This window comes from Malania oleifera, chromosome 4, assembly GCF_029873635.1.
Source record: "Malania oleifera isolate guangnan ecotype guangnan chromosome 4, ASM2987363v1, whole genome shotgun sequence".
Lineage (NCBI taxonomy): Eukaryota > Viridiplantae > Streptophyta > Magnoliopsida > Santalales > Ximeniaceae > Malania > Malania oleifera.
In genome coordinates, this window is record NC_080420.1 from 78,008,761 (window position 1) to 78,022,151 (window position 13,391).

At 34.3% G+C, this 13,391-nt stretch overlaps 1 protein-coding gene across 7 annotated transcripts in view; it reads left to right on the forward strand.

The window, feature by feature from the left end:
* Window positions 1-13,391, forward strand: part of LOC131154194 (helicase-like transcription factor CHR28) — a 140,512-nt gene that overhangs the window by 56,154 nt on the left and 70,967 nt on the right. For all 7 annotated transcript variants that reach the window (XM_058106793.1, XM_058106794.1, XM_058106795.1 and 4 more), the window contains one exon: window positions 13,145-13,366. In XM_058106793.1, the coding sequence (XP_057962776.1) occupies window positions 13,145-13,366 (222 nt within the window). The remainder of the gene's footprint in view (window positions 1-13,144; window positions 13,367-13,391) is intronic.

The window sequence follows — 13,391 nt, forward strand, 5'->3', positions numbered from 1 at the left end:
ACCCCTCTCTCCATTCAAGGTGGAGATCCCTCTCTAAGGAGAACCACCCTCTCACTAGGCAACGATTCAAAGCCCTGAACCGTCAATACAAAAACAATAAAAACAAGTTTGTCTGTATGAGAAATATACTCTTCAATAGAGCAGAATTTGTACACGTTAGAGCACAATATACTTCAATAAATCAATAAAGAGATGAAGCTCAAGAAGAGATAACCAATATTTTGATTGTAGAATGTGGATTTTGAAAAATCAAATCAGAATTTCGCAAGGTTTCAGCAGCCGTTCAAGAAAAATTTCAGCAGTATAACTCAAAATTTGAATTGTATGTAAGCATTATGTTAACCTAATTTGCGAAAAGATTACCTTTATATAGAGTAGAAAAGTTTCCTACCGTTTTCCCCAAGTTTTCTTCAGGTTTGGAAACCCAGTCATTCAATTTTAGAAACAAAATCTGTGCTGTTAAAAGTTTAAAACATAGACATCAGTTGACTAAGCCATAGGGTCAGTCGCCAGATCTTTTAAATAGCGCATAAGAACAGCCAGTAGCAAGTCAGTCGCCTGACCCTGATGGTTCAGTCGCCTGATCCTATTCTGTTCTTTCATTTACATAGTAGCATATTAGTTGCTTGACCACTTAGCCACTTTATTATTTTTCAAAGTTTTGTTCTAAAACTTAAATTTGTAACTTGGAAAACTTATTTTAGACTTTATGAAAATATTTTCCATGTTTAAAAACAGGTTTCTAAGTCCATAATGAATCCCAAGAGCTTCAACTTGAATATTGAGATTCCAAGTAGTTACATGAGACTCTTAAAGAATAAGATAGCTATGTTCCTAAGTCTTCATGTCGTATTGCTTCAACGCTTTGTCCAAGCTTTAACCAATTCTTCAATATGCTTTATATCCATCATGACTCATAGCTTTAAGTATCAACTTCATTCAAGCTCTTCAAGCATAATCACTTGATTTCATAAAAAACACTTGAGCCCTGAAACTTAAACAAACATGTTAAGTAACCTTGATTTGTTATCATCAAAACGAGATTAAGCCTTGTTAGGCCAACATTGAAGTTTATGGAGACAATAGAATTTAAAAGGTTAAGAAAAAAACAGCTTTGGGTGATTTGGAGCTATTGGATAGGTAAAGAGAAGGAAGGAGTCTCTAGTTGAGGAAGATGCTTAGGGGGTGGGTTTAAAAATGAGTCAGATGTGGTAATTTTTAGGGAAATGAGGAGTTGGAGGCAGAGGATGAAATTTATGGGTTAGGGAGGGTGATTTTGAAACTAAATTCTTTTTTACTTTGGCTAATAGTAGGAGGAGAAAGAGTGTTATAAGGGAATTTGAGGTGAGGGACGGAGAGTTTAGTTCTGAGCTTCTGATACTGTTGTGATTACAGGGGAGTGTACTGATTTTTATGCTGATCTGTTTTCAGAGAAGTTGAGAGTAGGCCTATGATAGAGAGGTTGAGTGGAGTTCCATTTCTATGAATCATGATTTTAAATAACGGTAGTGGTCTGATTAATGGTAATGGTCACTGTGTGATGGTCACAGCCATTGCAGACGTTACGTAACGGGCAGTTGTGAATTCATTTTTTGCATTAGCAAAATTCTTGAAAACATATAGATTCACATGTTTTAATACTAGAATCTGACATACTAAAGCTTAGTAAATTTTAATCAATTTAAATGTAACATATGCTACAAACATTGGAAGTCATCTTGGTTGTTTTAGTTGCTGGCGAGCAGAAGCATTCATTTGCCACTTGTTATTACTTTATTGATTATAAGTAAAATTCATCAATATAAAGAAATATGAAATAAAGAATGCCATCTTTTGCACTCTTTTAGTCTTCAATGGAATTTTTGTTATCCAAAAGGTAAAATATAGAATGTTCATATGTTAAACAAGAACAAAAATGCATACAGTAGAACCTATTTCAGTCTCCAAACTAGGTGAATGAAAAAAAGAAAAAAAACTAGGTGAATGGAAAAAAAGGAAAAAAAGTAAAATAAAATTGAAAGAACTTGGAATACGAACATATGTAATTCAATGAGATAAAAAAGTTGGGTTTATTTTAGTTTAGTTATTTAAAAAATGCATACTAAATATCAAGGAAAATAAACCCAAAAAATGATTTTTCTTCTTATGAAAAAAATACCAAATAATAAACAAACTTAAAACTGAGTTTCTAAGCTTCAATAAAGGGAAAAGAAAAGGGAAATTGCAAAAAAAAAAAAAAAAAAAAAAAAGACTGGAAAACTTATTTTAGTCATTCACAGCCAGTCTGGCACTGTAACGGACTGTAACGTTCCAATGGCCGTTACGGTACTATAACAGTCCGTAACAGCCATTGTGAATCAATGTATCTCCGAGATACCGCCCCGTAATGGTCTTGGAAGCCACCGATACTATTACGTAACATCCGTAACTGCTGTTGTGTGCTGATTTTTAATACTATGCTATGAATATGCTGTCTTGGTTGGAGAAACCTTTTGAGGAAGTGAGGATAGGCAGGCAGTGTTTGGGATGGATTGAGATAAGGCACCGGGTCCTAATGGTCTTAGTATGGATTTTTGTAGGATTATTGGGATGTGGTTAGAGTGGATTTAATGAATATTTATGGCGATTTTTTTTCTGAGTATTAACTTGACTTGCATTACTTTGGTGCCTAAGAAAAATATATCTATTAATGTTGCTGATTTTTGGCTAATTAGTTCGGTTACCAGTGCTTATAAGACGACAAAGGTCTTACAAATAAGCTGAGTTTGGTGATAGGATATTTGATTTTTCTCATCCACAAAGTGCATTTGTGGGTTATAGGCAGATTGTGGATGCTACTTTAGTGGCTAATGAGGTTCTGGGGGATGTGAGAAAGTGAAAAGGGAGTGTCATTGTGTTCAAATTGGACTCTGGGAAGGCTTATGTTCGAGTTATTTGTAAGGTTTTAGATAAGGTTTTCAAGAGGAAATGTTTTGAATTTATCCGGACTTGAAATGAGGGGTAATTTGTCAACTGTTTTTTATTATTATTAGTGGGGAGTCTAAATCATGGTTTAAGACTTAAGGGTATTAGGCAAGGAGATCCATTATCCCCATTCTAATTTGTCTTGGTAGTTGATTGTTTTAGTAGAATTATAGATATAGCTGTTGCTAAGAGGGTTTTTGAGAGTTATTGTGGTGGGTGGTGAGAGGGTTATAGTGTCTCATATTCAATTTGTTGATGACATCCTCTTTTTATTAGAGGATCATAAGGAGTTTTTCTAAATGTGCTTACTGTTTGATGGCTTTTTGAGTGTGTTATAGGATTAAAAATTAATTTAGGGAAGAATGGAATTGCTGCTATTAATATGGGTGTTGATATATTTTTGGAGTTGGCTTCTTTAGTGGGTGTGCGACTTTAGATTGGCAACTGTCATATTTAGGGGTTCCTTTGGGTTGTAATCCAGGTCGATGGGTATTAATATGGATGGAAGGGTGCTCTTTTTTCTATTGGTGGCCGTGTTACTCTTATTCAGTTGTCTTTCTAGAATTTCCCTTTAGTTTTTGTCCTTTTTTAAAATTATAGTGTGGTTGGATAGGTGTTTAGAGAGAATTTATTTGTTTAGTGTAGGAGAGAAGAAGCATCATTTGGTTAGGTGGGAGGTGGTGTGTAGGTTAGAACATGAAGGGGGTTGGGTCTTGGCAATTCAATGTTCAAAGACATTGCCTTGATGACTAAATTGTTAAGGAGATTTTCCTTAGGGGGCTTTTAGTTTATGACATTAAAAATTATTCCCACAAAATGACATTCCCTATTCCATTCCTAGGAATGGGATAGCTACTTTATGGGATATTTTTTTTAGTTATGTATACAAGACTCCCATGTCAATGTTTGGTTCAACATGGAAATCTTGGCAAGCATTTCAAGATTCATTATATCCTTGACATGTGTGTACCCAAGAAATATTATATTTCAACACAAAAACCTACTAAGAATATGTACTTACTAATTCACTATCCCAAAATTTTGAAATATCATAAATTTAAAAAATTCAATAGCTAAATAATCAATTAATCAAAATAATTGAGGGCAATATAGTGTCTAGATATTAACCATTATATTATACTATTACAACACAAGAAAAATATTATTTTCATTTTATTAATAATTTATTATTTTTAAATATAGTTGTAGAATGTGATAATATTATATTATAGACACATTGTTGTCAACCTGCCAAAATAGTGTGGGCAATTTGGTGCGAAAAGTAGGATTTCTATGGGAATGAGATTCCTATGAAATTTACCCAAGGGGAGGGTGAGAATAGGATGCTCATATTTTGTGAATCCTTTCATTCCTAGGAATGTGAACATTGTCTACGCTTCAGATTTTCATGCTCAAACAAATGTTGGAATAAGATGCCATGGGCATCACATTCCTAGGAATTGTGAAAGATGTCGTGAACCAAACACTCCCTTAGATGAGAACTACCTTTGGCATAAAATTATTAAATGTAAATTTTGCTTACAAAAAAATAGGTGAGATACTAGGGTGGGGTTTAGATGTTCTTTTGAGGGTCTTTGTAAATGTATATCTCTGCTTTATCCACATTTTATTTCTAAGACCAAATATGGGTGGGTAATGGGCTTCACATTCATATCTGGAAGATTCTTGGGTGGGAGATTCAACTCTTTTCATGTTTTTTCTTCATTTGTAACAACTTTCATCATTACATAATGGGGCTGTTTCTTCTTTTTTGACTTCTAATGGGGAGAATTTTTCTGGAGATTCCCATTCCCGTAGAGCTCTGGATGATAGAGAGGTGGCGGAACTTGCGTCTTTGTTGAGTATCTTTGAGGGTTGTTATCCTTCCAATCATGGTTCGAAATCGCGGTTGCGGGTAACGTCACGAAACGGTCGCGGGAGACGCGGGTGTTACGTAACGGGAAGTGGGCGTAACGGTCGTGAATTTTTTTCATGCATGCACAACCATGCCAAAATTAAAAAATAAGCATGAAATCCATTAATACATGATTTTTAATGAATTTTGAAGGCTTTCATTCAACCTACAAATGCTTTTTAATAGACATTATGATTTTTATATTAATTTTAGTGCGCTATTTACAGAAAAAAGCATATTTTTTTATAGTTTACATTACTTTAATGAGTAAAAAGATATAAAAATGTAAGAATCAATTAATTAAAGTCATAAAGTTACTAAAAATGAATCAATACTCAATAGACTTAATACTCAATATACACATTACACATACATGAATTTAAAAAGTGATTAATATCAAATATCAATAAATAGTTGAAAATACATGAATACAATATTACAAATTTATAAAATAACACATGTCACCACCAAAAAGAATGACGTGGAGGGTCTTCATAATTTGCATCTGTATCTTGAGATTGGGATGGGAAATTATCTCCCCATCCTTGTGGAAATACATGGTTGAATGAACCCAAGTTTGCGTCATTTTGTTGTTGCTCTTGAAAATGTACTGGTGATGAAAATTCTCCTGAATAATGTCTATAAGTTGGGCCAGGGGCTGGCTCTGGGTAGTGTGTAGAAGAAGACTCACTAGATCCTGAGATTTCTGATCCACTGGGATAAAAATGTGAGTCACGAGATGCATGATGTCGATATGCTGGATGAGATCCATATGATTGTGATGATGAACCATCTAAACCAAAGTCGCCAAAACTACGAACCACACCATATGAATCTTCAGTAGAATCGCTAGGGTCACCACGAACACTCCTTCTCCTGGGTTGTGAAGATTGGTTCCTTGGAGGAATACCCAAGTCATAATTTTCAGGTATGTCATGTAGTCCATAAGGATCAGAAGGATATATATCCCTTCCAAATGATGTCCCTGTATCATATCCATAATTATATTCTACACCGCCGCCTCCACCACCACCACTGCCACCCCCCCAACCCTAGCTCCAGCACCACTATTACCATCATCATCACTTGGTGGGCTCAAACCAAGATTGTCATCACTTTGTGTACGTTCAGGGCTTGAACTTGAATTATCATGCGCGTTTATTGGTGGTTGATCATCTTCTTCTGTAGTACCACCAACCTCTTCGTTTAACCAATTTGAATTGTCCTGACCCTCGAGTAGTGGTGTCTCTCTTTCTAACCATTGACTTAAAGGATCATCTTTTTCGAAAATGTAGTCCAAATTGATAGGATTGAAACCCTCTTCAATTTCTCGTTGGCTTCTTCTCATTGTACGTCTTAACTTTAACCTCATGTTCTAATGTACGAAAACAAGTTTTTGTAGTCTCATGTACTTTAATCTATTTCTTGTTTTCATATGGATGAGGCTAAAGGTGCTCCAATTACGCTTACAGTTCGAAGCTGATGTGGTCTGGCTAAGAACTCTAATTGCTATTCTTTGGAGCTCAGGAGCACACAATCCATAATGAATCCACCATTCAGCTGCATGAATAATTAAAAAGAGTTTTATGTTAGTATAGCGTATTTCAAAAGTCAAATTTGAACACAAAGAGAGAAAATAGAGTCATTCTCCATTATTTAGCTATATAGCCATATTTACTAGGATTTGTTTGTTTCACTGCCCTTTGAGCCAACGGGGTTCCAAAAGTCTCCTGCCTATCTTGATATAGCAACAACTAAAAAAGGATGATTGTGAAATATAATTAATTAATTAGATGTATTAATAATTATTCTTGAAAGTATTACAGAATACTAGAACAATTCATTATTCAATTTAATGGAACCAATACTTACTTGATTAATAGCCCGAATTTGAGTATCTATATCGGGTACCAACTTGGTTATCACTTTTTTAACTCCATCCATGACTTCTCTAGCAACTTCAGGAGAGGGTGGGGCACCATAAAGAAATTATGGGTTCAAAAAATACCCTACAATTAAATTTAGAAACATATTAATCAATAGTTTTCTAATGCAACTATGCGTAATTTAAAAGTTAAAATAGTAAGAAATTGTATTTGATTTACACTTACCAACAGCGTGCAAAACTTGGTTTAACTGAAAACTCCACCGGTTGTCAATAATTTTCCAATAGTCTTTGTAAAACCGGCAATATTTTTGAATGGCCAACTTCGCCCTATCAATTGCCTCGTATATGAAGCCCATGGTTGGTTTTTCATCACCATCAACCAATTTAAGAACTTTCACCAAGGGTTCTTGCACTTTAATTATATCAGAGGCCTTTTGCCAAAACTTTTTACCTAAGATAATTTTCTTTGAATCATATGCTGGGCTTGATTTTGCCATTCCAAACCTTAAGTTTTTCCAAGCATCAGATGTAAACATTTCCCTTAGTGCTTGTTTATGCTTGACAATAGTCTCTAAAGTAATGAAATTTGTGGCAAATCGAGTGATGGCAGGGCGAAGTAACTCTCTATTATTTGTGAATTTTTTCATGAAATTCATTGTCCATGTGTGGTTGTAAATAAATGAGGTTATTGTTCTTGCATCTTCTAAGACCTTCTTCATGTTACTTTTCTTGCCAATATCTTCAAGAATAAGGTCTATGCAATGAGCTGCACATGCTGTCCAATAGAGATTGGGCCTCTTCTGCATTAATAATTTTCCTCCTGCTTTCATTGCAGCGTCATTATCAGTCACTACTTGGACAACATTCCCCTGTCCAATTTTTTCAACCACCTCGTCCATTAATCTGAAATGAAATTATAATTCAATAATTACTATTATTTAATTAAAAACATGCAAGTCCATAATACTATTTGCATATACAATTAAAATTAGAAAATTACCTGAAATAATATTCAGCTGTTCTGCTTGGCACATCAGAGGCATCAACTGATTTATGAAACACGGTGCCTCTATCGCAATAAACTAAAAAGTTTATAATGTGTTTTCTAGTTGGTCCTGACCAACCATCACACATAAGTGTTACACCTCTCTCCTTCCAAATTCCAGTAAAAGAAGCTATATAATTTTTCATTTCTTGGTACTCTTGCTTCAAATAAATTTCAGATATCTCATAGGGTGATGGATCCTTCACCCCCTTTCCAACTTCTGCAGCAATATCAAGCATAGGCTGCATAAATGGAGAGTCAGCTACATTCGCCGGAATCCGATTATAAATTAGGAATTTTTCAACCGCTTTTCCTAATTTACTTCTTAAACCTTTCAGTAACTTTGTGTTGATTTTTGGTTGTTTCGCACTCTTGCTTCTTTCTAAAATAGGATCCATTGCCTTTAGTCTAGCTTCAGGGGCATCAGGATTGATCCATTATTGTCTACTACCTCCAGCTTCTCGACCACTATAAGATCGAGCTCCTGCTCTATTGAAACCACTGGTAGCACCACTGCCAGAGCCACCTCCCTCTTCATAAATATTACCCCTTCCAGTTGTTTTTGCTTGAAATCTTTGTCTCTCTTCCCATTGTTGTTGTGATCGCATGCTTTCTTGTCGAGCAAATCTCATACTTTCTTCTTCCAAGTCTTCTTCATCGCTCAAATTCTCAAAATCTCCTCTAATTTGGGCTTCTGCTTCTTCTTGCTTTTTTTGTTTATCTCTTTTTTTCTCAGCATACTGTTGTAGATGTTACATCATTTGTTCTCTTACTTGTGTGGTCACATTTGAGCATCCAGCTACTTGACCCTTTTTATGTGCCAAGTGTTGTTTCAAGCGTGTAATGCCCCCTTTGATTATCTTCCCACATAACTTACACATAATAGCATGTCTATTACCGTCCACCGCAGTACCTAAATGCCATCCAATATCCTCACTAGGTAAGTTTTCATTTCCTCTATCACGTGACATATTGATAGACTTAATTTGATGATCTCTACACAAAACATAAAGAAAATACAAAGTTACAACCTTCCTACAATGACAGGAATAATATAATTAGTAATTTAGTAAATATTAAATAATAAGTACTAAATAGTCCTAATTTTAAATACTTATTACGTAAAAATAAAGTATAATATTTGATTAAAAATAATGAGTAATGTTTATTATTTTTATATTTAAATAAACAAAATTATAAAATATTAGATATTTTATTACAAAAAAAATATATTTCTTTATCTTTAAAAAGATATTTTCATTATTTTTTATAGCTTAATTTTATTTTCATTTATAACTATAAGAAATTAACATTGTAATTTTAAAGGTGAAAAAGATTTTTGCTCTACTTTCATATACATCACAGCATCACAAATAGAGATCCATACATTACAAATTGACTATTTAATTTTTTAAGCATTTTCTCAGTATATGGATTAAAATTAAATTTTCCTACAAATTCCAGTAGTAATTAGTAAAAAGTAGATTTATTAATGTATTAACTATTAGTTAATTTTTTTTATTAAGTTATCAATTTTTACTTTATTTGATAACTAAAAACAAAAAATAGATGTAAACATTTATTTTACCTAATTTTAAATTTAAGGTCAAAATGATGTTTTAAAACTTAAAAAATATTAATAAACAGGGTCACCCTACTCAAGAAATGGCAAGTAGATACACATGTAACATAAAATGGGTGACAGATGTTATTTAATTTTTTTTTCTTTTATAATATGAATATTATTTAATATTTTTTCAATAGATGGGAGTGAATATGATATCTTCTTTATCAAAATGACCACTTTGTCCTGTTGACATAAATAGTATGTTAGCCAATTGGTGCCACGAATTAATTTTATTTCTATAAGTTTGGCAAATCCTAAGACTAAATATTATAATAATTGTGCAGAGTATTCCTTGGAATTCTTTAAGAATGGTGAAAAATAGAGCTCAATTAAGCCTAGATGATATTAAATGCCATCACATGGATGTCTTGTGTACATACATTATTTTAATGCTTTGTTTAGATGGTGAATGCAGTAGTGGATAATAGGATATTCAAATATTATTATTAAAAAGGCTTCAATTATTATTGGTAAATATTAATTATTTTATAACCTTAAAAAATATTAATTATATACTATTAATAATTGCTTGCTATGTCATGGAATTAATTTTCATAATTATCTTGCAAAAAATATAATACAATTAAAATATTTATAAATTAAGAAAATTTTATTTTATATAATTATTAATGATTTCTAATTTTTTAAAATATAATACAATTAAAATATTTATAAATTAATAAAATTTTATTTTACATAATTATTAATGATTTCTAATTTTTTACTCTATTAAATTATTATTTTTTTAATTCAATTAACAAACCTATTTTACAACAAAATATAATTTAAAAAAAAATAACATAATGATAAGTGTTGTGGGTGTTGAGTGTTGAGTGTTAGAGTGTCTCATACGCTGGGGCTGGGAGTCGAGTCAGATCGAGAGAGGGGAGGGATTCGAGGGAACTCGGAGGAGTCTCGAAGGAGCGAAGGCTGCGAAGCACAAAGCAGCGATGACTCCAAGCTCTGAAGTTGAAATCGAGAGGCTGGCTGGTGGTGACTGCGACGATTGGCGGGGGAAGGCGCCGACGGGCTATCGGCGACTCGCAGGGGCGGCGGAGCTGCTGCAGACCTGTCGCCGGTGACTCACCAAGCTGCTGCAACTGCAAGTTTGCAATTCCTGAGTCCTGGAAGGCTGCGAAGTGCGAAGATGAGTAGATCTGCTCGGTGTGCTCACTCTCAGGCTTCGAAGCCTTCTTATTGCTTCAGCCAACAAATTTTCAAGGTCAGTTTGTAACTTTTCATTTTACCCTTTGAATGGCAGATGGGTGTGGGGATTGGGGAGAGGGGGAAAGCAGCGCTGCTGCCTGCTGCTTGCAGCAGAAAGCCTTCAGCGAATCTGCGACGTGTAACGTTGGGTATCGGCCGTTACGTCTCCGTAATGGCCGTTACGGCCGTGAATTTTTTCCGAACCGCCTTATCGGCCCGTATCGGTTTCGGGGCCTCCGATTTCCGTTACGTATCGGCCATTACGCTACGTAACGGCCGTTATTTAAAACCATGTTCCAATAGGGAGGATGTGAGAAGTGATTGTTGGAATCTTCAAGGGATTTCTCTTGTAAATCTCTCTTATGAGTTTTTGGTCTGAAAGAGCTTGTCTTTTCTTTCTAATCATAGTACTTGGAAGGTCAGAATTCCCTTTAAAATGAAAGCTTTTATTTGGTGGGTCGTTGTTGGTAGAGTTAACACCAACAATTTGTGGGCCTTTTATGGCTTTATTCCAGGATGTGTGTTCTGTTTTTTTTTTTGACAGTTCTGAATCTGCTTTTCATTTATTTTTACATTGTTTGTTCTCCTAGAGGATTTGGAATAGCCTATTTGGTTTTATTGGGGAAAGATGGCTTTATTTGTCCATGGTCAGCGGAGGATGTGTTGGCCATTTCTTTTTCAGGGTTCAGGAGTGAAGATAAGTCAGGCCTTTGGAGATGTGGGCTGTATGCTGTGTTGTGGGTGTATGAATGAAAAGGAAGGAACACTCATATATTCAAGGGGAAGAAGACTTTTGTGGTCTTGATTTGGAATAAGATCAATATTTGGCGTCAATATGGGCTGTTGCTACTGGCTGTTTTAAGGGTTTGTCTTCTGAGGATGTTCAGTGGGATTTGTTTGCTGTTTTGTATTAATTTTTAGATTTTCTAAATTGGGTCTTTCATTCTTTGTTGAAGGATTTCTTCAGGATTTCTAATTTGAAAAATTAGGCTTTCTCCTCTCTCTAAAGTTCAATGGAGTTGTGACTAATCAATTTTTTTTTTTCCTATGTTTGGGTTAGTCATGTATTAACTACCTACTTCAATAAATTACTATGTTGAATCTAGATTCAGAAAAAAAGCAGTAAGAGTTTTGGTTTGTGTAATAGAGTATGGTCAGGTAGTACGTGGAGAAGGTGTTAGCACCCACATTGCACCTCCATGAATGGTACCAATTAATCATGTATTCTTTAAGTTTCCTGCCATGGTCCTCTCTGTTATCTAAATTATCTCCTTGCTTTAATAGTGAGCTGCCTTGCAACCCCTTCCAGTTGTCCAATCAATTATACAAAGTTCCTTTATCTTGAATCCCTAAAAGACTTCTTTTGTTGTTGTCATTGTTATAGAATGAGGAAATTTTTGTAATGTGTTTCTGATCTTGTAATGTATTATTTTTTTTCTTCACTTCCTAACTTTATTCACTGGCTATTTTACAAATTATGAGACAATAAATTTATTATCGAACTTCTGAACATGGGATGCTTGCAAGCCATTCTCAAGATCAGTTGATATGCATGAAAAATGATAAAAATAGAGGTAATTTGCTATCTGTAAATTGGGAAGAGAGTAATTCTTTAGTGATGCCCCTCAGCATACTGTTGCAAACAATGTGATGGTTGCTTAGTGTATCATTCCATGTCCTGATGATGACGTAAATGGCATTAGATTTAGTTAGCATGGTGATCTAGCTGTCATTCTTTAAATGAATTTCAGCATCTTCTGGGGATAATTATTTTTGCGTCTCTTACCGACTTAATCAAGGTCTGTTGCAGTGTTTTAAAAGGCTCAATCGAGGCTCGCCTTGAGCCTTGCCTCAAGGCAAGGCATGCTTAAAACGCTTTGAGGCTCAATCTAAAATACCAAATTCCAGAAGTCTAATGCATTACATGTTAAGGCTTACGCATTTATACATAAAGCAAGACTTTTGCGCCTTTTAGTTGAGGCTTACGCATTTTGGGTGTGTGATTCTCAAGTTAGAATTGGTTAGAAAATTTTAACTACATGTTTGTATAAAAAGGAATGTCATAATATGATTTTATTTCTAAAACTCTTGAACCTCAACCTTTCCAAAATAACTGGACTTGTATGTTACTCATGAAAATAGTTTGAACTTTGTAATGGTATAGCTATATCTTGTCATGATTTATGTTATGTATTCAAGTTAGCAATTTTCGAATGGCCAACAAGTATTTTACAAAGTACATCTAGTTTTTCTTTTATACATTATATTTGTGATTTTCTTAATTTTTACTTTATTTTAAATATATATAATTTATTTAACAAATTTTTTTTTCTTAAAAAACAAATTCTCAAAAGGCTTACGCCTTAACGCCTTAAGGCTTATGCCTCCCCTTTTGAGGGTTAAAACGCCTCGCTTTACACCTTCACCTTTTAAAACATTGGTCTGTTGGTTACTTTTGTAAGCTGTAATATTACTAAGATTTGTAAATTTATCTTGCAGGCGTATGCTGCTGCTGGCACAGTAAACCAGAATTATGCAAATATTCTATTGATGCTTTTGCGCCTTCGCCAGGCTTGTGACCATCCGCTTCTTGTTAAAGGATTTAATTCTGAATCTGTTGGAAAGTATTCCATAGAGATGGCAAAGAGACTCCCTAAAGATATGGTGATCAATTTATTGGATCTTTTGGAGACATCCTTGGCCATCTGTCGTGTGTGCAGTGTGAGATTTTCTCTCAAGCCATTCG